The sequence below is a fragment of the Mobula birostris genome, chromosome 3 (assembly GCF_030028105.1).
Source record: "Mobula birostris isolate sMobBir1 chromosome 3, sMobBir1.hap1, whole genome shotgun sequence".
NCBI classification, from domain to species: Eukaryota; Metazoa; Chordata; class Chondrichthyes; order Myliobatiformes; family Myliobatidae; genus Mobula; species Mobula birostris.
In genome coordinates this window covers 37,685,116-37,710,444 of record NC_092372.1, presented here as the reverse complement: position 1 = coordinate 37,710,444, position 25,329 = coordinate 37,685,116, and the positions used below count along the sequence as shown (strand labels likewise).

At 40.4% G+C, this 25,329-nt stretch overlaps 1 protein-coding gene across 2 annotated transcripts in view; it reads left to right on the top strand.

Annotated features, from left to right (window-relative positions):
• The window catches only part of LOC140194566 (potassium/sodium hyperpolarization-activated cyclic nucleotide-gated channel 1-like), a 255,750-nt gene that overhangs the window by 123,865 nt on the left and 106,556 nt on the right, over nucleotides 1–25,329 (top strand). For both annotated transcript variants that reach the window (XM_072251785.1, XM_072251786.1), the window contains exon 4: nucleotides 8,938–9,156. In XM_072251785.1, the coding sequence (XP_072107886.1) occupies nucleotides 8,938–9,156 (219 nt within the window). The remainder of the gene's footprint in view (nucleotides 1–8,937; nucleotides 9,157–25,329) is intronic.

The window sequence follows — 25,329 nt, the reverse complement described above, 5'->3', positions numbered from 1 at the left end:
GCCAGAGACCCGGGTTTATTGCCAACCTTGGGTGCTGTCTGCATAGGAGATGCATATTCTCCCTGTGACCGTATTGGTTTCCTCTGGGCGCTCTGGTTTACTCCCACATCTAAAGTATACGGGCTGGTAGATTTACCTCTGCAAACGACACCTTGCATATACTGTATATGAGGGGTAGAATCAGAAGAGAGTCGATGAGAATATCAGGAGAAAACAAATGGGATTAATGTAGGAACAGCAGTAATGAGTGGTTGATGGCTAGAGAAGACTTCATGGACCACAGGCTTATTTGCTCAATGACTATATCTCTATAATCTGTGAAAAATTGCATGTTTCTAGCTAAAGTTGATGTTCGAAAGGGTATTACAATGAAAATGGTTGTTTCTTAAATAATGGAGGTATTCTGTAGTGAACATAATTTCAAGAATATAGTTGCAGCAAGGTAATGAAAATGAATTCTCCAGTTTTCTCCCCCTTTATGTTTTCTTCAGCACATTTTCGTAATGCTAAATGCACAGTGTGAGTTATAGAGAATCTTAATGCTGAAAAATAAAACACAAGCATTTGGAACAGCATAGATATGAGCCCTTTCGTCCATCGACTCTGTACTGACATCAACCAGAACATTTGCAACTGATCATCATGTCAAGATAACTGAAGCTGATTGACAATTTGTAAATACAGTAGTGTCCCGATCAGTTTTATTGCCTCTTTTGTCATCCTTATTTCCGAGCAATGATGCTGCTTAACTGGAAGATTCAGCAGCTCTGTGTTAGTTGGATTATTTGAATATTTTAATTTCTAGCTTGGTCCAATGGTCAGCTTTCCTTGTTTCTGACATTGACCTGTTTTTTCATGGTGACCATTTTTCATATCCATTCTTATCAAGTACAGTCAGAAGCAGACTGATCCATGATACTACTGCCATTAGAGTAAAGTCAAAGATGAGTAAAGTCAAAGATAAAGTCAAAGACTCAGTGGTTTTCCAATTTTTGTTGTGTTAAAAACTATTTAATTACAATAGCATACATTGTCATACTGTAACCTAATCAGACTTTTATACAGTTGAAACATGCCTTGTCAACCTTTATACTCAATGTGCCAACCAATAAAGACAAGCATGTAATATGCCTTTTTCACCACCCTAGCCACTTGTGTTGCCATTTAAGGGAGCTGTGGACTTACACCTGAGATCCCTCTGTAGTTCAGCACTTTGAAGGCTTCTGCCATTTATTATATACATTCCTCTTGCATTTGACTTCTCAAAATGCAGCGCCATTAAACCGTTTCTCCAGACAAATTTGCAACTGAGCTGTACCCACTCTCCATGTCTCTACCAGTCTGTCCATGTGTAATTGTGTCAGAGTTAGAGAGTGGAGACAGGCCCTTCGGCCCGACTATTCCATGCTGACAATGGTCACCCATATTTGGCCAATATCCTTCTGAACACCGCCTCTCCAGGTACTTATCCAAATATCTTCTAACTGTTGTTCTCGATGAGCGATACGGAGCATGAATACTGATACGTTAAAGGAAAAGGATAAGTAAGGGATGGGAATGCCCAATGCAGTACACTACATTGGAAGACAAATGGATGTTACATCTCCTTGGGTTGCATGGGAAGTCTCCAACCTGATTCCAGCACCAGTCACATCTTCCCCTCTCTTCCATATTTTGCATTTTATAGGGACCACTCACTTCTTGAATTGTTAATCTACCCTTCTGTCCCCATTGACTAATCTCTGTTCCACAGCACCTTCCCTTGCAACCAGAGGAGGTGCAACACTTATCCATTGACCTCTTCCATTTTTGTCACCCAAGGACATAAAAATCATTAGATGAAGAGCAATTCACTAGTATTTCCTCCAATGCAGATTATTGCATTTCATGTTCACAGTGTGGACTTCTCTATAGTGGAGAAACCGATCTTTCCATCTGTGGCTTCCTTCACTGACATAGTTAGGTCCAATATTTGCTAAATAAGCAACTCAGAGTTATGAAATAATATGATCCATTGGCCCAATAAGTTCACTGACCATTGTGCACACCCAACTAGTCCCAATTTCTTACAATTGGACCACATCCCTCTGTGCCCCACATCTCCATGTAAATATTCAATTGCTTCTTAAATAATACCATTGCACCTGCCTTTCTCTTTCCATATATTCATCAAAATTTGTGTGGAAAAAATGTGTCCCTCAGGTCCCTTTTAAATCTTTCCTTTCTCACCTGAAACCTAGAGCCCCTAGTTTTAGACTCTTCTACCCTGGGGAAAAGAATGTTACTGCTTCTATAAAGTTGTCCCTCATACTCCTATGTTCTGTTACAGGAATCACCCCTTGTAATAATGATCGGGGAGGCACAGAGAGAATCTATAATTACTAATAAGTATCCTTATTGTCTCAATGGAAGAACACATGAACTTATACAACCGAATACCTCTGTGCACACATACTAAGTTTTCTTGACCTTTCATGAACAATCAAAGAATAGGAAATCTAATACCAGATAAACGGGAGTTTCTGCTGCTGGCCACATGTTCCTCGTGGTCCCGTTTCGAAACTTCATGTCCATGGGGCACCTCACATCCACAATGATGAATCTCCCTGTAGAGTCATCACTGTCTCGTATGTGAAAACCTCGGCTTTTATGCTCATTTTATACAAAATCACATATTGCATGCCAGTGTCATTGGCTATTGGTCACATGTTTTACCTTTAACACCTTTTTATTGGCTCTTCCCTACTCCTTATAAGTCCTGCCCCTAGTTCTTGCAACACCCTCGTAAATCTCTTTTGTGCTCTTTCCAGTTTAACCATGTCTTTCTGATAACAAGACAATGAAATTTGTGCACAGTAATCCATATATGGCCTCACCACTGACTTTTTCAACTGCAGCTTCATGCTCCAACTCCTATACTCAATGCCTCACTATCAGATTAATGCCTCAGTAGCTTCTATTTTGCAGTTTTCTGGAATGAACAATGAATTCTCCAATTTAGGTAAATTGTTCTCCATTGTTTCCCATTATGATATCCTTTTTCTTTAAAATGCTTTGCCAATGGTCAGTACACATTATCATCTGATCTGTTTTAACCTATCTATATATACTCTTCTCTCATGCACTACATTCCTCCCCCCAGTCCTGCTTTGCAACCTTTAATACTGCTTTAATACTCCTTCAAGTTCTGAGGAAGAGTTCCTAACTTGAAATGGTGTTTTGTTTCTCCATCCACTGAGGCTGCTTGACTGGCTGAGTTCTTCTGGCATTTCTGTTTTTGCTTATGTTTAAAGGAAGTTCAGCTGAGGTAACCATCCAATAGTGCTTAATTTACACCATTACTGAAAGTTAAAACCTCTGCAAAAGACATAGTTAATTACTTTGAAAAGTAGTGATTCTTTTAAGGAAAACATCAGTTGGTCCTTATGAAAAGTCTCAGGCCGAAACGTCAACTCTTTATTGTTTCCCATAGATGCTGCTTGACCTGCTGAGTTCCTCCAGCATTTTGTGTGTGTTACTTAAGAGGGACTGGCATATCCTGTGATCAGTTCGTAGTCATCTTTATTTCAACAGATCTCACCACTTTCATCACAGACCTCATATATTTTTATTTTAAACTTCTTTTTTCCCCCAAAGTAAGTAGTTGACCAATATGCATCTGATGACACCAGAAAACAGGCACACTTTTTTCCACCAGGAAAATGATAAAGTTATCGCTTTTGTTGTTAAGAGTTGTAATGTTAAGTGGGTTAGCTTTTCTGGGAATATTTCAATTTACTTTCAAACAAAAGGATTATGATAAAATGGGATATGTTTATTTAAGTAAATATATTTAGGTATGAAAAAGTGGCTAGATTTGCTGGTAAGGTTAAATTATATCTGCTTTACAAAACAATGAAAGGCATTATTGAATATTTGATACTGGCCATGAAAAGCACCCACACAAGATATAGCTAAAGCGGCATTAAAATCATGCTTCTGACCAGGATTGTAATCAGGTGTTTTCTGTAATTCCTGTAATATGCCACTGTGTAACTGGAGTCAAATGCCAGGATATTTTTAATACTTGCAACAAAATACATTTTTAAAAAATGGCTTGCAAGGTTTCTAAATTGCCATGTGGTTAATTTTATAGCACCACTTTGCTACAATAACGTAATTCTATTAACATGACATGAAGTTAGGCTGGTGTGGCAAATGTGCAAAAACAGAATTAAAGATAACATCATAGAACATATCCTATTTTTGCCCACTGATGTGGCGAATTGAGGCATTGAACTTAAAATAATGCAAAAAATATTAACTGCCATATCAGTATTTTATTACTAAACCCATCTATAACTATTTCTTTTCATATTAGCTATATGCATATATGCAGCAATTTTATTTATTTACATATATATAAATGTGATATGTTCATTTGCCATATCATTTTTTGTATAACAGTATATAAAATAGATCCATTAGCATCTGTTTTTCTTGCACAAATCATACATAAATGCATTATACCCTGGCTGGATTCTTTAATAGGTGAGAACCAGCTCCCAAGGGGAATTTGGCTTTGGTACTTTGTATGCAAAGTTGCTCATGTGTATGTTGTTTTCACAGTGACAGTTGCACACCAATGACATTGCAAATAATGTATGTGTTATTTATTCCATTTTTGACATATCGTAAATAATGTGTGCAACCATTTTAATTGAATATACATGAGCAAAACTAGAAACAAGTTCTTCTAAGACTAGCTATTAAAGAGTCTGCATTTTGACATCCTCACATCATCAGCCAACTTCTGTTTTCAATGCTCAGCATAACTGAAACCTTGTCACTAGTTGTTCCATCACTGCTTGTAGGTTTTTGTAAAATAAATCACATCAATGTCACAAGCTCTTCTTCCTAATTCATCCCTGATCACACACTAATGTGAGGACGCACATGCTTAACTCATCGTGGCAGATCACAACATGGAGGATTGTCCAGACTTCCCTCTGCCACCATTTTCCTCACCTCCCTGGCAGTATGTTATGCTGCTGAAATATAACTCCTAAGGGAAGGAGTACCTGTAAGATCTGACATTTTTCTCAGTGATCTGTGTAAAATAAACTGTACTTAGAAGCTGTAAACCATGTACAATACTGTGCAAAGGTCTTAGGCACTTATACTATATACAGCTAAGATGCCTAAGACTTTTGCACAGTACTGTAGTAATTTTATATATTGTGCTGCAGCACTGCTGCAAAAAAAAACACATTTCATGACATGTGAGTCATAATAAAGCTGATTCATTAGTCATTGGGCATTAGTCATTAGTCATACTTTATTGATCCCGAGGGAAATTGGTTTTCGTTACAGTTGCACCAACCAAGAATAGAGTATAAATATAGCAATATAAAACCATAAATAATTAAATAATAATATGTAAATTATGCCAGGGAATAAGTCCAGGACCAGCCTATTGGCTCAGGGTGTCTGACCCTCCAAGGGAGGAGTTGTAAAGTTTGATGGCCACAGGCAGGAATGACTTCCTATGACACTCAGTGTTGCATCTCGGTGGAATGAGTCTCTGGCTGAATGTACTCCTGTGCCCAACCAGTCCATTATGTAGTGGATGGGAGACATCGTCCAAGATGGCATGCAACTTGGAGAGCATCCTCTTTTCAGACGCCACCGTCAGAGAGTCCAGTTCCATCCCCACAACATCACTGGCTTTACGAATGAGTTTGTTGATTCTGTTAGTGTCTGCTACCCTCAGCCTGCTGCCCCAGCACACAACAGCAAACATGGTAGCACTGGCCACCACAGACTCGTAGAACATCCTCAGCATCGTCCGGCAGATGTTAAAGGACCTCAGTCTCCTCAGGAAATAGAGACGGCTCTGACCCTTCTTGTAGACAGCCTCAGTGTTCTTTAACCAGTCCAGTTTAGAAACATAGAAACATAGAAAATAGGTGCAGGAGTAGGCCATTCGGCCCTTCGAGCCTGCACCGCCATTTATTATGATCATGGCTGATCATCCAACTCAGAACCCCGCCCCAGCCTTCCTTCCATACCCCCTGATCCCCGTAGCCACAAGGGCCATATCTAACTCCCTCTTAAATATAGCCAATGAACTGGCCTCAACTGTTTCCTGTGGCAGAGAATTCCACAGATTCACCACTCTCTGTGTGAAGAAGTTTTTCCTAATCTCGGTCCTAAAAGGCTTCCCCTTTATCCTCAAACTATGACCCCTCGTTCTGGACTTCCCCAACATCGGGAACAATCTTCCTGCATCTAGCCTGTCCAATCCCTTTAGGATTTTATACGTTTCAATCAGATCCCCCCTCAATCTTCTAAATTCCAACGAGTACAAGCCCAGTTCATCCAGTCTTTCTTCATATGAAAGTCCTGCCATCCCAGGAATCAATCTGGTGAACCTTCTTTGTACTCCCTCTATGGCAAGGATGTCTTTCCTCAGATTAGGGGACCAAAACTGCACACAATACTCCAGGTGTGGTCTCACCAAGGCCTTGTACAACTGCAGTAGTACCTCCCTGCTCCTGTACTTGAATCCTCTTGCTATAAATGCCAGCATACCATTCGCCTTTTTCACCGCCTGCTGTACCTGCATGCCCACTTTCAATGACTGGTGTATAATGACACCCAGGTCTCGTTGTACCTCCCCTTTTCCTAATCAGCCACCATTCAGATAATAATCTGTTTTCCTATTTTTGCCACTAAAGTGGATAACTTCACATTTATCCACATTAAATTGCATCTGCCATGAATTTGCCCATTCACCCAACCTATCCAAGTCACCCTGCATCCTCTTAGCATCCTCCTCACAGCTAACACTGCTGCCCAACTTCGTGTCATCCGGAAACTTGGAGATGCTGCATTTAATTCCCTCATCCAAGTCATTAATATATATTGTAAACACTTCAGGATATCTTGAACACGATCAGAAATATCCCGGACCCTGGCACCAGGGAGGCAAACTACCACCCGGGTCTCTGGACTGCGTCCACAGATTCGCCTATCTGACCCCCTTACTATCGAGTCCCCTATCACAACTGCCCTCCTCTTCCTTTCCCTACCCTTCTGAGCTACAGGGCCGGACTCTGTGCCGGAGGCACGGCCACTGTCGCTTCCCCCGGGTAAGCTGTCCCCCCCAACAGTACTCAAACAGGAGTACCTATTGTTAAAGGGCACAGCCACCGGGGTACTCTCTATTACCTGACTCTTCCCCTTCCCCCTCCTAACCGTGACCCACTTGCCTGCCTCCTGTGGCCCCGGTGTGACCACCTGCCTATAACTCCTCTCTATCAACTCTTCACTCTCCCTGACCAGACGAAGGTCATCGAGCTGCAGCTCCAGTTCCGTAACGCGGTCCCTTAGGAGCTGCATCTTGATGCACTTGGCGCAGATGTAGACGTACGGGAGGCGTAGAGACTCCAGGGCCTCCCACATCCGACACCGAGAACAACAAACTGCTGTCACACTCATACTGCCCCTCTCCTCAAATAACAACAGAAAATAAATACCAAACCTTCCTCGCCTCACCCGTTTCCGCCTAAGCCCATTGAGCTGAAGCCCTTAAGCCTTCACTCTGTTTATTGTCAATTCGTATCCCCAGGTATTTGTAATCCTCCACCATGTACACACTGACCCCCTGGATGGAAACAGGGGTCATCAGTGCCTTAGCCCTCCTCAGGTCCACCACCAGCTCCTTAGTCTTTTTCACATTAAGCTGCAGATAATTCTGCTCACACCATGTGACCATGTGACAAAGTTTCCTACTGTAGCCCTGTACTCAGCCTCATCTCCCTTGCTGATGCATCCAACTATGGTAGAGTCATCCGAAAACTTCTGAAGATGACAAGACTCTGTGCAGTAGTTGAAGTCTGAGGTGTAAATGGTGAAGAGAAAGGGAGACACAACAGTCCCCTGTGAAGCCCCAGTGCTGCTGATCACTCTGATATGGCTCTCAGTCTCTATTGAGGACTGAGAGTGGGAAGGGAGCAGGCAGAAGGGAATCACTGTTGGGAAAAGGGGAAGGGAGATCGGAGGGAGCAGGAAGCATCAGACAGACATTCTTTCATGGTCAATAAACCGATTGTTTGAAATCAAATGACCTCGTCTGGTGTCTCAGGGCTGGGTGCGTCTCCACCTGCACCATCCTCTTGCCCATGGCACTCCATTTCCACCTGTCTCACACCCCTCCTGTGGCAGTCCACCCTCGCCATTCCCAACATCCTTTGCTCCGGCCAGATTACGATCTTACCCTGTGCTCCACATTGACAAATACAGCGCCGTACAAAAGTTAAGCACATAGATATATAACTTCTGCACGGTACTGTTGGTCCTGCTCAACTACATGATTCTGTATGCAAGTCATCATAGTGATTTTCTAACACATTTTTGTCAAATTCCATACATTTTTGAAGATGATCCAATTGAGTGTTGATTGTATACATATTCAGTTCATCAAAAGAGGTTAAAATCCAAATACCTTGATATCTAAGCAGGCAATTTAATAAGTCATGCATATATATCTTTGCACTGTCTATTAACAATTTAGGTATCAGTTATTACTATTTGTGCATGTGTTTCCCAGTCTGTGTTTATACATGCATGATTTCGTACACTGATAAGAGTTAGATTCTATAAAAAGATCAAACAGTAAGCAATGCAGCTGATAAGAAATAGAGCCAGATATAAAAATAGAAATACAATGATAGTAACAACATGATCTCTGAATTTCTGAATCTGTAAGCAAAAAAGCACAAAGAACAGCAGAGAACAGCAGTCTCTCAAGGCCAGCTAATCCCGGTCGGTTTGAAGGAATGTTAGTGGTCTAATGTGGCAGCAGCCAGTGATCCATTACACTTCTAATAATAAAATGAAAAATGAAATCTTTCAGAAGTTTTTGCTGACTGAGTGTTCTTTCTCTCCGTGCAGAATGATTCATGGGGGATGCAGTACTCCTATGCACTGTTCAAAGCGATGAGCCACATGCTTTGCATTGGCTATGGAGCTCGGGCACCAGTGTCGATGTCTGATCTCTGGATAACCATGCTGAGTATGATAGTTGGAGCTACATGCTACGCAATGTTTGTTGGCCATGCCACAGCACTCATCCAGTCCTTAGACTCATCAAGACGACAGTACCAGGAAAAGGTAGGTGTCGCAACAGAGATAACAATATTCTACTGCATGGTTTTCTAATTAAACAATGCCAGAGTTAATCCCTGAAGAATTTCCCCATTCAGCAGTTGCTGTTCGATTATCAAACATGCAAAGTCTGAGACATCTAATGACAGTTGTTCACACAAGGGGAAATCTGCACCGTCAATTATTTCTTGTAATAACTTACTGGGGCCGAGAGCGACTCATTCTCAAGTTCAGTAGGCTCTGAGGTGGCTGCTTTGGACAATTTAGGATTTGCATATTCTAGCACAGGTCATCAGTTAGTGAGGTGGTGCACTCCTTCACTGATTTACGTCGGGCTTTTGTATGCTCCTAATGAAGAGCTTGAGGTTCTCGGTATCAAACCAATTACTCTTTTCCTAAACACAAGAGATACTACAAATACTGGAAATCTTGAGCTATACACGTAAAATGTGAGAGGTGACCTAAAGGAAACCGCTTGAATGTTGAAAGACCACAATAGAGTGAATGTGGAGAGGATGTTTGCTACAGTGGTAGAGTCTAGGACCAGAGTACACAACCTAAGAATAGAGGGGCATCCTTTAAGAACAGGGATGAGGAGGAATTTCTTTTACCAGAGAGTGGTGAACCTGTGGAATTCACTGCCACAGGCGACTGTGGAGTCAAAGTCTTTCCATATATTTAAGACAAGAGATGGATAGGTTCTTGACTGGTGAGGACATGAAGGGATATGGGGAGAAGGCAGGAGACTGGGGCTGAGAGAAAATATGGATCAGCCGTGATAAAATGGTGGAACAGACTCGATGGGACAAATGGCCTAATTCTACTCCTATATATTATGGTCTTAAAATGCTGGAGGAACTCAGCAAGTCATGCAGCATCTATGTAGAGAAATAAAGTCGAAGTTTTGGGCAGAAACCCTTCATCTGGACTGGAAAGGAAAGGGACAGAAACCAGAAAAAGAAGTAAGGGGAGGTAATTGTAGGACCAAATGATGGGGAACATGGGTGGCCAGGGCAGGAGGGAAGAAAGTTCTGAGAGGTGATCAGTGGAAGAGGTAAAGGCCTGAAGAAGGAGGAATCTAATAGAAGAAGACAGTAGACCATGAACTAAAGGGAAAGAGGAGGGTAGATGGTAGAGGGTAGAGGATCCAAATGGATGTGCTGGGCATGTGTAGAGAAGAGAAGAGGTGAGGGGTTAACCAGAATGCAGAATGGAGAAACAAGGTACATGAGAGGTATAATTACAGAAATTAAATAAATCAGTGTCTATGAGATGTTGCTTCTCCAGCCTGAGTTTACCTCATTGTGGCAGTAGAGGAGGTCATGGACAGACATTTCAGTATGGGAATGTGAAATTGAATTGAAATGGGTAGGTCCCATTTTTTTTGTAGTGGACTGAGCGAAGGTGCTTGATGTAGTGATCTCCCAATGTGCTTCAGGTCTCACTGATGTAGAGTGGTCAGATACTGGGAGACCAGATGCAATAGATGACCTCAACATACTCGTAGGTGCAGTGTCACCTCACCTGGAAGGCTTGTTTGGCTGAGGGAGGAGGTGTAGGGGAAGGTATAACACTTGTCCCGCTTGCAGGGTTAAGTACCAAGAAGGAGATCAATGGGAAGGGATGAGTGGACAAGGCAGTCATGTAGAGAGCTCCTTCCCTATTTTATCAGTCATGGGACAGCGAGTCCCATGATGACATTGAACCTTTTCAAGAAAGTTTTTGATGTTTTGTCTTTGATTTTTATCTTCTGTTTTGCATGATGAGGCTTGGAGTGGAGTGTCTATTTCAGGAGTCTGATCTCAGGTATGCACACAGAGTGATCAGCCACTGGAGTCAGATCATTGTTGCTGGCTGAAAGTTGATGTAAAGCACATTATATAACACTCTATTCAAATTCTGTCTCACTGGGAAGTAATCCAACATCTATTCATACAATTTGGGTAAGATTTGTCTGGCACTACTTGTTTCATCTCTTTATTCTCAATCAAAAAAAAGTACAATATCGATAAACTGATTGCTGCCTAAATATTGGCATTTCAAAGTTCCGGAAATCACAGTCAGCACATTGTGGGGTTTTGTCAATTACAAACTGGATTGGAGGAGCATGTACTCATAACAGATCCTTACCGCTTACGATAGGAATTTGCATCAACAACTTGCATCAGCCACAAGCATAACCTCAGCATTTATTTCAATAGAAGATATTGATTACAAGGATTACTTGAGTAATTTTCAAATTGTTTGACTTTGTTTATTTCATTGAGTTTTATCTTTTTTGTGTTCAAAGAAGTTTTCAATACTTTGGAGAGTCTTTAGTAGTTTTATGATTTCAGAATACTGTAAGTGTCAGAAATATTCATTATTTTTGAAGCTTTAACATGATTTTGATGTGGTTTACATTGCTGAAAAAAGAAGTGTTTTCATCTATTCTGCGGGCTGGATTTGTTCACGCTTTTCTATGTGACGGTGATTACCTTGCAGGAAGTTTTGTCTTTGCACAAAGCAGGTGATATTAACTTCTCTCTGTATGTTGCTGTTGGGGAACAAGCAAGGTAAATCTGAGCATTTCATATAGGCCAGCAAATAAGCAAGGGTAGCTCACTGCTGCAGAAAATCTTTGAGCCATTAATAGAGTCATAGAAAAGTACGGCACAGAAACAGGCCCTTCAACCAACCTAGTCCATGGCAAACTATTTAAACAGCCTACTCCCATTGACTTGCACCAGGAGCTTAGCCCTCCATACCCCTGCCGCCCTTGTGCCTATCCAAACTTTGAAATAGAGCTTGCGTGCACCAGTTGTCGGGCGACTCACTTGTTCCACGCTTTCACAATCATCTGAGTGTAGGAGTTTCCCCTCATGATTCCCTTAAACCTTCCACCTTTCATCCACAACCCATGACCTCTATGCCCCTCACATCTTGCATACCTCTTTCTACTCTCCCCTTGATCTTCTCCGCTCCAAGGAATTAAGTCCTAACTTATTCAATCTTTCCTTATAGTGTAGTATCTAAATCAATCACAGTTCAAGCATTCAGAAAATGTGTGGGAACTCCATTTCAGGAGTAATCTCTTGAAAGGACTTTGATGTATTTGATGTGCTAAACAGCTGAAGTGCCTTGAATTATGAGATAAATTATAAGCAGGTGGTGTACAGCAAGAACAATTCATCTGTTGCAGAGCTTGGATTTTACAAAGGAAATAGAGCAAAATGATTGTGTGGTGGTTCTAATGAGGGAGCAGTGGGCTGGGGAGGGAAATAGTGCTGCTGCTGGCTCGGTAGGGGTGAAATTCCTGGGGAGCTCTTTAAGGGATTATCATGCGACCATTAAGGAGGCTGAGAAGTGATCAGCGGAAGAGGTAAAGGCCTGAAGAAGGAGGAATTTAATAGAAGAAGACAGTAGACCATGAACTAAAGGGAAGGAGGAGGGTAACCAGATAGATGTGCTGGGCATGTGTAGACAAGGTTTTACGACAATGGGTTATGTATATAGTTTCAAGAATGGAGTTTGGGGTGAAAGCATACTGCAGCGCACACAAAATGCTGGAGGAACTCAGCAGGCCAGACAGCATCTGTGGAAAAGAGTAAACAGTCAGCGTTTCAGGCAGAGACTCTTCTCCAGTCTGGAAGAAGGGCCTTGGCTCAAAACCTCAACTGAATACTCCTTTCCAAAGATGCTGCCTGGCTTGTTGAGTTCCTCCAGCATTTTGTGCGTGCTGCTTTGGATTGCCAGCATCTGCAGATTCTCTCAGGTCTGTGCTGAACAATGGTGCATTAACAGTGTGCTTTTCCACATGTTGTTGAGACTGCCATGTTTCAGGATCTTCAGGGTTGTATAGTATTGCCCTTCAGTAAGCTATACTGATTCATCACTAGAACCTTGAAGAATTTCTGTTGAGCTTTCCTGCGCTATGAGGGGTATATACAGGGTGAATGCTTGCAGGCTTTTCTCCCCCCCCCCCCCCCCCCATCATGTTAGCTGAGACTAGCAGTAGAGGTCTTGGGTTAAGGGTGAAAGTTGAAACATTTAAAGGGAATCTGAGCAAGAAATTTTTTCACCCTAGAGAGTGGTGTGAGTGTGTAAACTAGCAGCCAGTGGAAGTGGTAGAAGCGGGTTCAATTTTAACATTCGGTGAAGTTTGGATAGGGGCATGGATAAGAGAGGCATGAAAGGCTATTGTCCAGCTGCAGGTAGATGACCAGGCTGGCATGTACTAAATCGGCTGAAGGGCCTGTTTCTGTGAGGTTCTATGCTCTACAATATAATATTGCCAGAAAGAAGGCCTTAAAAATTGTCTGAAGGATAAATGAAGGTTTCTTCATAGATTTTACTAAAAAAAACATGTTGAGAGTATTGCAGTGAACACTGTCCCCTATTTTTAAATTGTAATGGATACATTCAAAACAGACAACTGATATTTGGTGGACGGTATCAATTTGCTGCCTAAGATCTAATAAGTGTATCAAATGAAGAAGTGAGCATAAAGGCCACTTGACCGAGATGCATTTTCATAACCCTCAGGAAATTATTTTCCCAGCATTCTGCTAATTAGCTCTACAGTAGACACCAATTGCATATAGCTGCTGGGATTAAATCTGAATTGCCAGCAGGTAAAGAGTAGATGGTCTTAATAAATAAGAATCATATCAGCTCACCAATCTTTGTGAATAGTAAGGTACAACTGTAATTGGTGGCCAGTAAAAAGAACTAATAGACAATAGTCATAATACTGAGTTAAATATTTGTGTGAGGAAGTCAAGAAAGTCGCTCGTTCAGAATATATTCCAGATATAAAGCTGAAGGCCAACATTGTGTTAATATTTTACAATAATTTAATGTTATCAACATAAAAATGTTTTGCTCTATTTCTTTACAGGAGCAGAATGTGTTTATTCGGTGGCTTGGCTAATTATAATTGCTGATTAATAAGTCCAGGCACTAGACAAGAATTAATTAAATAATTAATATCGTTAGTTTAGATGGAGTAGTGGTGGGATATGATCATTGAAGTTGTGTGGTGTCAAGAAGCTAATATATTTTTTCTCATTTTCCAATGTTTAAGTGAAATAAGTTCGGAAAATTAGTTATTTCAACTGGATCATTTAAAAGCAATGAACTGAAATACTTAAACAAATGTCAGAGTATAAAAGATGTCATATGACAATGTAAATAATGCTGTTGTTTGATCAATTCATGTTGCTTACTTACCAATTTGTTTATTGATTTATGTAAACTGTGACATTTTAAACTCAAAGATGTTGTAAGTCTTATCCATGGGAAGATGGTGTCGAAGAAGCTTATGAGAGGAAAAAGACCAAGTACTCTGAACTGGCAACTGAAGCTGCCCAGAATGGCTGGAAGGCCAAGATTTTCCCTGTAGAAGTGGGATGCAGGGGATTTGTTGCTACATCTATGGCCAGTCTATTGAAGAAGATGGGGGTGAAGGGTTACTCCCTCCAACAAGAAATTAAGTCCTTGTCAAACGCAGCAGAAGAAAGCAGCAATTGAATTTGGATCAAAAGGAAAGACAACAACTGGGCTGCAAGATGAAGACAGGAGGGTATGGAACTGAGGGGGGTGTATCTGGGACACCAGGTAGCACCGTTGAGTCCCCTGGAGATGTTGTGGGCTTTTCAACGAAAAGTCAAAGAAGGAGGGTGTCCAACTGATGACCCTGATGACGTGCCTACCCTTCCTCCTTGTCACCATTCCAAACCCACTGCCAACATCGAGAGTGCAGACTTACCATAGGGATTGAAACATCAAGTCCTAGTAGCTCTACTGATCTGCTATGGGTACCCTCACTTAAAGGGGGGGGGGGGAGGTTATACTGTAGTTACTTACTCTTCAGAGAAAAGTTCAATTCCCTGTTTATCCTCCCTAGTGTTTTTTGGTGCCAATACCTGCCATTTCAGCAGTAGGCGTGCCTTCCCTATGAAGGAGGAGATATTTCAAGCTAGCAAAGTAGTTTAAACACAGTTCACTTGTTTTTAGTGATACATGTTTAAATCCAGACAAAATTTTAAAACATTTAAAACTCAGAGGTTTTCGATCATATAAAGGATTTCCTAATTACAAATGATTTCTAAAACACAGATACAATTCCTGTATGCTAAAAAGGCATAACAACAAGTGCAGATGAATGAAATGTCCATCGCCGAAGTCAAAGGTAGAGGAATGGATTCTAGTCACCCTGTCCTTCTGTCATTCTTACGGCCAAATTTGTGGATGATATGAAGATAGGTGGAGGGGCAAGTACTGCTAACTTTGGAGAAGATTCTGAGGAGGTTCACGAGAATGATTCCAGGAATAGGAGGGTTATTATGTGAGGAGCATTTGATGCCTCTGTGCCTGTACTCGCTGGGCACTTATAGTGGAGATGAGGAAGAATTTATTTAACCAGAGGGTGGTGGATCTGTGGAATTCATTGCCACCGACAGCTGAGGAGTTAAGGTCGTTGGATATATTTAAGGCAGAGGTTGATAGGTTCTTGATTAATCAGGGCATGAAAAATTATGGGGAGAAGGCAGATTGAGGTTTGAAGGGAAAATGGATCAGGCATGTTGAAATGGTGGAGCAGAGTTGATGAGTCAAATGGCCTAATTCTGCTCTGATCTGTTATGGTCTTATGGTCTTCTTACTGTCCTTACCATTCCTAACAGGCCTGACTGCTCTCAACAATTTGATGTGCTAAGTGATAGTATCAATAGTATCAATTTGGTCTGCAAGATTCCTTGAACTAAATAACTTAGTCAGCGTTGTCCAAGTTGAAATAGACCAATTAACATAATCTCTTGAGCAATTAGCCCTAGTGTTGTGGGCCAACATCCTGTGTTGTATAGACAGTGCTGTTTGTTTGCAAAAATGTCCTTTTAACTTCAGACTGATTATTGCTTGCCACCTACATGAAGAACTGAAGACTGGCTCACGTTTATGACCAGAATCAGGTATATTATCACCGGCATGTGACGTGAGATTTGTTAATTTAGCAGCAGCAGTTCAATGCAATACATAATCCAGCAGAGAGAGAGAGAGAGGAAAAAATAAAATAAATAATAATTATAAATAAACAAGTAAATCAATTACTTATATTGAATAGATTTTAAAGAATGTGCAAAAGCAAATATTGTATATTAAAAAAAGTGAGGTAGTGTCCAAAGCTTCAGTGTCCATTTAGGAATCGAATGGCAGAGGGGAAGAAGCTGTTCCTGAATCGCTAGGTCTGTGCCTTCAGGCTTCTGTATCTCCTACTGATGGTATCAGTGAGAAAAGGGCATGCCCTGAGTGCTGGAGGTCCTTAAAAATGGACTCTGTCTTTCTGAGACACCGCTCCCTAAAGATGTCCTGGGTACTTTGTAGGCTAGTGCCCAAGATGGAGCTGACTAGATTTACAACCCTCTGCAACTCCTTTCGGCCCTGAGCAGTAGCCCCTCCATACCAGACAATGATGCAGCCTGTCAGAATGCTCTCCACGGTACATCTATACAAGTTTTTGAGTGTATTTGTTCACATGCCAAATCTCTTCAGACTCCTGATAAAGCATAGCCACTGTCTTGCCTTCTTATAGCGCCTGTCTCACTGTCAGAAGTTAAACAAAGAACATTAGTTTACTCAAAAACAACTCTATGATCTCTAGAGGTTTCAACAGCTGTGTTGGAAAACAAAGACTGGCAAAACGAAAGCCCCTGTGACCCTGGACAGTGAACATCTATCACAGTGGGAATCTCTATTTATGATGTCAAGAAACTATTGAATGGGAAATGCATGGATCTTTTGGTTATTTGGTATTTTCTCTTTACGTGGCTCACAGTCTCATTAATAATCTGATAACACTATTCCATTGAACTAGTAAGAACACAAGAATAAGATGCAAGAATAAACTATTTGCCTTCTCTGCCAAAGACTGTGATTATGGTTGAACCTCTGCTTTAAGACTCCTTTCCCTATCCCCAAATCATTTGATTCTCTTGATGTCCAAAAATCCATGGATCTCTGGCATTGTGATTGCCCAGTTATCTCATGGAAGGCCATTGTTTCTTTGGCATTAGTGATGCCAGAGAAGGGCCCTTGATGAGCTCAGCTCTGGCACTGAGCAGAACTGAGAGTGCTGATCTAACGCTGGGCCAACATGGTGGCCTGGAACAAAGCTGCAGGTACCAGAATTTGGGGGAAGCATTTCAATTGTGGGAAGTCAAACACTGGAAGTAAATGGATTCCTTGCAGTCTCTACATCTCATCTGTTGACCCAAGAAATTCTTTGCTAAAGTAAGATTTGCATACCTCTTTACTGTTCTTCCGAGACTGTTGATTTCTAGAGCCATGCTTGCCAACACCTTCAGCTCAGCTGTGACCAAAGGAGAGCACCAAATTAGAGTAGTGAAGTCTTTTTTTCTGTGGGGTAGTTATTTAGCTGAAAAATTAAATGGGAACTATTTATTCCATTTGGCATTATATTACTGCAATTGCTGGTGTTGTCTGCAGGGCAGTTCAATTGCAGCATCTCAGTCTGCATTTTAAGAATGTGATTGATTTGAAAGTTGTTTCAATACTTAACATTAAGGCAGAGGGGAAGGATGTAACTGGAATCAAATAAAGAGTGTCTCTTTGCAAGTTCTAAGAGTGGGAATTGGAGGGGTTCAGAGGAATCACTGAGGGGTTATCTGATACCTCTCACCTCCTGCCACATGATATTGAGACACTCCTCATCCTTTCGCAATGTCATCTTCTCTCTGCCTGCACTTCCAATGAGAACTCCAACTGTTGCTACCACTGCTACACCTCTTCCAAGTGCAGGCCTCTTGAAATGCAAAGTTCAATAACAGCATAATGTAATATTGCAGGAGAGTTGTACTGAAATACTAGAACCTTTGCTTTGCAGAAACATTCAGAGAAATTTTACAAGCTAAGCCAGGAGATGTGTCTTATGTGGCTGTTCCCAGACATTGAGCCAATTTTGGAACCAGAACAGTAATTTCCCTTTCTAATGTTGTGTTTCTGTAACTACACCCTCATGAGAGATATTGTTAAATACTGTCTGGATTTTGACTTGAAAAAATATTTGTGAACAGTAGTTGGGCACTTTAGTTATGCCTACCTTTTATAAATCCATTGTAGGTCTCATTTAGAAGCTGTAAATATGTATGGAATTCAACCACACTCCATTATTGGTCCCAGGAATTTCCCTCCAATAGGTGTAGTGTTCCTATTTCTTAATTGATGAAATAGTATGTGATATTTTCCCATCAAAAACAATGCTTTGCCAGTGCAGAGAAGATGGGAAGACTGTAGTTTAAGAATCCAAATATTAGAACACAGAACATGTTCCAGCACATTAGTCCATTCTATATTCACCTCACATTCACCAAGGTCCCTCTCACTGGTCAATACTGAAGCAAAGTATTCATTGAGGACCTACACTATCTCCTCTGCCTTCAGGCATGTTTCTTCTCTTATACCTGATCAATACTACCATCATTCTGATCATCATACTGCAATTCAAACAAGTATAGAACACATTTGGGTCTTCCTTAATCCTACTCACCAAGGCCTTCTTATATATACTCCTGGCTTCCTTATGTCCTTTCTTAAGCTCCTCTTGGCTACCTTAAGAGTACTTTCTGAGCCACTTCCTAAACTTTAAGTATGCTCCTTTCTTCTTCTTGACTAGAGGTTCCAACTCTCTGTTTCCCCTGTCTCAGTGGAACAAACATATCCAGAACCTCACACAAATGCCCCCTTAAACCACCAACAGGTTTCCATTGTGCATTGAGCACATACTCAACAATTCAGGGACACCATCTCCCCCTCTGCCATCAGATTTCTGAATGAATATTGAAACCATGAACTCTGCCTCACTACTTCTTTTTCTTCTCCATTTGCGCCACTTATTTAATTTCTAATTTTTAAATATTGTGACAAGCATTTGGTCCATGATCACAGATGAGAAAGCTCATTTAACTAGAAACCATTTTTTATTGTGACAAGCACAAAAACAGGCCAGGCATTATGACTGGGGAGAGAACCCACTGGGGAGATGATCACATACCCCAGTTATAGTCAGAGTGACCCACAAACACACATGCGAATAACTGTATAACACAAGCTAAAATGTAACAATAAATAAACTTGAACATCCCACCTAAATCCCGCAAAAGCATTTTAAAACCTGAACAATAGATAGTGCTGGCCACTAGGAATGATGGGCTGGGCTGTAGACCACCAACCCCCGACCCAGAGTGCTACAATATATATTTACTGTCATTCAGTTGCTTTTATTATTATGTATTGCAAAGTATTGCTGCCACATAACAACATATTTCATGACATACGCCAGTAACATTAAACCTGATTCTGATTCTTTCTCTGTGTACACCTGATACCAACTTACCTTCCCAAGTTCAGTCCCAATAGCATCATAAATGTCTCTATGCCATACCATCTGTCCCATCCCTATCCACCGACCCTCTTAAAATCCTGAGGTGGAAACCCGCTGCTCTTGGGCAGGTTCTGTTCTTCGAACCCTATCATTTCTTCAATTCTGCAATCTTGATTTTATAATTTGGTTTTCTGACCCGTGTAGTTCTAGTTCTTTACTGGTTATTTCCTTATTTTAATTTCCCCTTTATATAGTTTTTTTGATCACTTATTTTCTTTTCAAGTTCTTTGATATTTTAAATTAATGGTTTATCTTAATTTTCCAAAATGATTTTTGTTTACAATCAGACCCTTTATATTCTTTTTGGTCATCTCAGCCTTTAAATATTTCTAGTTGTATGTTTTCTCTTCTGTTCTATTTCTTACTGCTTTATGATATCATGTTATTTATTCATTAACATTTGTTCTTCAAGCAGATTATATTTCTGATAAATTCTAATGATTACCATTTTAAGTATTTCCCACTGTCTTCTTTCTCTCCGTCTATAATTAGGTTCTCCCTAATCCATTAATTTGTCTTTAGGCTTGGGGCACAAACACCAACTGAGCAGTTCAGGCATGCTGCCCACAGATAATTACCTGACCTGGAGGTAGAACTATGTAAAAACAATAAAAACCTTGAACCTATCTTGAAATTTGAAAAGGCTTGAGAAGAAAAATGGTAAAAGATTGTCCCAACTGGAAATACAATCATGAAATAACCATGAAATTTGAGATTGAAAAAAATAACAAAGAATTGTTTGATCATGCAAAGTATTACTGGAAGTGAACAATAAGTCAATGTCAATCCTAATGTTTAAGAAAAACACAACTAAATACGTAAAAATGTCAGGATATAGGAGAAAAATAAAGAATTTGCATTGAAGTAAGTTGCTGAAATATAGATGCGCAAGAAAAATGAAGCAGAGTCATATGCTGATATTTTTGCTTATAAAAGATTGAATTAGAAATAAATACTGATAACAATGAGTGACATGCAGCAGATTTTCCTACTTCACATTGCAGAAGTCTTTATATGTCAGATTTTCACAGGATTGTTGTCTTAGCTCCTCTAATACTTAAAGATGGCTGCTATCAAAAATACTTCAGCCTGGTTAGTTTGGCAATAAATTCAGGATTCACCTGTTCTGTCAAACAGAGGAGCATAGCCATCTCTGAGGGCTGATGGTTAAGACGGTGATATCCACTTATTAATCACGCTTTTAAGTAAGCAGCACATTTGGTTGTTGTTTTAATATCAGAGTCCTTCAAACTACTTGTTAGTCTTGTTCGGGGCTTATCCGGTGAACTGTCGGAAGCTTCTGAAATTGCTGCACGGATCTGCCATCTGTATTGTTGCATTAATCTTGTACATACTGGTTTATTAAACCAATACAAAAATAAAAGTTAGGAAATTGAACTCTGGATGAAATTCAGTTTGGTTTATGTTCCATTATCTTATAAGCTTCAAGCATTTAAAAATATCCCAAAAACATTGTTTTTTCATAATTTGCCCTGAAGTGGGATTTGGATGGTTGAGAATACAAGTTGTTTGATAGAAGTAAAAGTGGATTCATGATTCTGTCCATGATTTGTTTTATGGACATACAATAATAACACAATATTCTGTGTTCTTTAAGTTATTAAGCAACTACGGTGTTGTTTGTGTGCACTGGTGGTTCACTGTTGTCGATGATAACTTAAAAACTGTGCAGAAGGAGGCTTATAGTGAAAAAGCCGTTACATTAGGGGCAGTTCTACTCTCTAAGCCTCAAAGATCTTGGTCCAATGGTATGAAAAATCGTCGTGACTGGGTACTTCCTCGGCTGCAAGTGGGTGTTTTCTGTGCCTTGTCAAGCCCTTCGCTCTCCACGAAGCATTGCAGCACTGTCTCCTTGGCCTTTGGATCTTGTAGTTGATCTCAGTTGCTCAGTCCACCTGAACTGGCTTTGCTTGCTGGGGTGTGCCTATCTCTACCTCACCAGGTTTGGAGGTTCCGGGCTACCTTCACGTGGTTTAGCCTGCCTTTCGAAGTGGCATACCTGGCTGTGGCCACAGTCGCATGCAAACAGTTACTTGGAGCCACAGGTGATAACTGGGAGGCAGGTGGGGGAGCTGCCCCTGGGCAGAGACAACAAGCCCGTCACCAGAGGTGCTACCCCTCCCTGGACACCCAATATGCCCCAGTTACAGTAACACGCTGCTATTTTCCATAATCTGTATAACGCTGTTTGGGGTTCCACCATACTAGAAATGGCTGTTAAGGAACATGTTAAGCATTGTGGGCAATCCTTCAACCATTATTTTGAGAATAGCGTGTGGAAGCCTTGTGCCATTCTTCTGTTTCTGTTGCCTGGAAATCATTTACTGATAAGGGTGATAAACAATTCCTGTCAAATCCCCAACATTCTGTCTGATCTGCACAGAAAAGGAACTACAAATGCACTGAGAATGTTCAAGTACTCAGAGGCCTTGGCTACTTGGCAGAGTGCCATGCTCTCTGTTGTCTCATTTTTAGATGCTGTCCAACAACACTGCTGTTTTTCTAAAACAAATAGATCACATTCTCTTGGGTCAACAGGAATATGGGGCCAATCACAGCAATGAAGTGAAAGAAATAGAATCTGAAAAATCAATAGCAGATTTTAAGGAAAACAACAATCCTGATCATTTGCATAATCTGTTGCTATCCCTTTGCGTCAATCTGCATGGCTTCCAAAGTCACCTTTATCTGAACCATTGGAAATATGGGTTTCTATCTGACCATTTAAAATTGCTGATATGTATTCTGACTCAATCCTTGTGTAACTGTTCCAGTCAGATCCTGCTGATTTGAGTACCTCAGCTAATTTCCCAAAGAAGTCAATAGTTTGCTGTCAATTGCATGAGTTTCCAAATGTCTTCTGGAAGAATATACGAGTAAACCCATAAATATCAACTAACCTAAAACGTTTGTTGTCCTTTCAAAACATTCAGTCAGATTTAGTTGTCTCTGCTCAACTAAAAATTCTCAAGATGTAGAGTGATTCCATGCTTCGTTTCATTCTCCAGCAATTTCCCAATAACTTACTAGACTAATAGGTGGTTTTCTAAAACTCCATTGTTTAAAAACTCCTTTCTTAAATAATGGAGTTTTACAATCTAAAGAAATAATTTCAAATCAAAAGATTTCATAGGATTATAGTTAAATTACCCGCAGTATTCTCATCATCTGATTCATGTGGCTTGTCACATTTTAATCCAATGATTTTCATTTAATTATTGTTACTTTTCTTTAGTTTGGAGAATTCACGTTCCTGATGAACATCAGTTTCTTTAGGATGCTATATTCTTCCCCTGACAAAGTAATCATGAAGAAAGTCTATTACATGGAACATAAAACAATATCGCACAGGACCAAGACCTTTAATCCATGATGTCACTGCTGAATTTGCTTTCAAATTATAATTTACTATTTTCCTTGTTTTCAGTTACAATCTCACTAATTTTTGTGGGAGAACGGAGTGTTGTCACTCTGTACTGAGCATATCCTTTATCCCAAACTCCCAAGAAAAAAAAGGGTTGATTTTATAATGCCTTGCATCTCTCATCCTTTTTGTAGCTCACTTTATGCGCATGTTCCTTTATGTTGTTCTAAGTCCCTCTTCTAATTACAAGGATCTGGTGAAGGTTAGCCTTATTTGTATTTTTTTCTCCTTTTTCACTTCATGATACTGTATTCCAAACCTCATTAGCCATCCATGGATGTATTTTTGGTAAGAGCTCTTACCCCTTCGGCCTATAAGCTAGTTCTGTATAACATTAAGTTTTTTTTGTGTCTTTGGACTAATCAACTTTGCTTTTGCCCACAAGTAGAGTTGCTTAATTTATCCTGGATGTTCTCTGGGTCATGCTTACTCAAACCCTAGCAACGACAAAATTTCAAGGAATTGAAAGCTGTTTACCTCCCTTAGCTAGAGGAGATTAGGTCTCCTGATAGCTGAATCTGTGAAGTGCCTCAAACCAAATAAATTACCGTTTCTGGTTTTCGAAGTACTGATAAATATACAGCACAAATCAGTTCCATCTGCATGAATGATGCAACATGTGACTGTCTTCAACCGAAATTGTCTGTTTAGTCGGCAACTGTAGGCTTACCTTCGTAATACTAAAACAAATGGGCAGTTCACTGCAGACTTGTGGGATCTGAGGAATTAGAACTGGAAATGCTTCTGACAGCTAAAAGGTGACTGGTAATCTGGAAGAGTGGAGCTATATCTATTAATTCATTCCATTGAACCCCAAAGAATGAAAATCAGGTGGCAGTGGGGAAAGATGGGGGTGGGATTCTATAAAGGGAAGTAATCCTCCTTCCAAGTTTCCTTTAGAGACAGCCAGCGAGCTGATAACTTGTGCCATTGTCTCTACGCTATTATATTATACGATAAGTACTATCCTACTGGAACTGAACATGCCCTTCACCATATAGCTTTAAACCTAGCACCTTCTTCTAGTTATATGGAAAACATCGCTAATTGGATTGATTTCTATTTATTCTCTGTACACTCAGTGGCCACTTTATTAGGTACACCTGCTCATTAATGCAAATATCTAATCAGCTAATCATGTGGGCACAACTTAATGCATAAAAGCATACATAGATGGTCAAAAGATTTTGTTATTGTTTAGACCAAATAACAGAATGGGGAAAAATGTGTTTGAAGTGACTTGGATTGTGGAAAGATTGTCGGTAGTTTGAGTATTTTAGAAACTGCTAATCTCTTGGGATTTTTTTTTAAGCACACAGTAGTTTCTAGGGTTTACAGAAGGTGTGTTTAAAAAAACTAAAAAAAAAATCCTGTGTCTGGCAGTTTTGTGGGGAAAAAATGCCTCTTTAATGAGAGAGGTCAAAGAATAGCCAGACTGGTTCAAACAGACAGGAGAGTGACAATAACTCAGATAATCACACAATACAACAATGGTGTGCAGAAGAGCATTTCTGAACACATTGGTTAAACCTTGAAGTGAATGGGCTCCTGCATTTAATGCAATAGCTGCTGAATGTATGTTCATGGTCTTCTGCTGCAATAACCCATCTGCTTCAAATTTGACATGCTGTGTGCTCAGAATTGCTCTTTGGCACATACTGTTCTAATGCCTGATCATTTGAGGAACTGTCGCCTTTAGAGTCCTGACGAAGGCTCACGGCTCGAAATGTCGACTGTTTACTCTTTTCCCTAGTTGCTGCCTGACCGGCTGAGTCACTCCAGCATTTTTTATGTGTTGCTTTGGATTTCCAACATCCGCAGATTTTCTCATGTTTGTGTCACATTGAACCAGTCTGGCCTCTCCCATTAACAAGGCATTTTTGCCCACAGAACTGCTGCTCACTGGATTTTTTTTGCTTTATGCACCATTTTCTGTAAATTGTTGGGAACGTGTGTGAAAATTCCAGGAGATCGGCAGTTTCTGAGATGCTCAAACCAATCCATCTGGCATCAATTATTATTCTATGATCAAAGTCACTTAGATTACATTTCTTCCCCATTCTGATGCTAGGCCTGAACAACAACTGAACTGCTTGACCACATGCTTTCATACATTGAGTTGCTGCTAAAGCTCAAAGTTCAAAGAAAGATTTATTATCAGAGAACATACATGTCACCACATTCAACCCTGAGATTCTTTTTTTCCTGCAGGCATACTTAGCAAATCTATAGAACAGTAACTGTAAACAGGATCAATGAACAACAAACTGTGCCAATGCAGATATAGATAAATAGG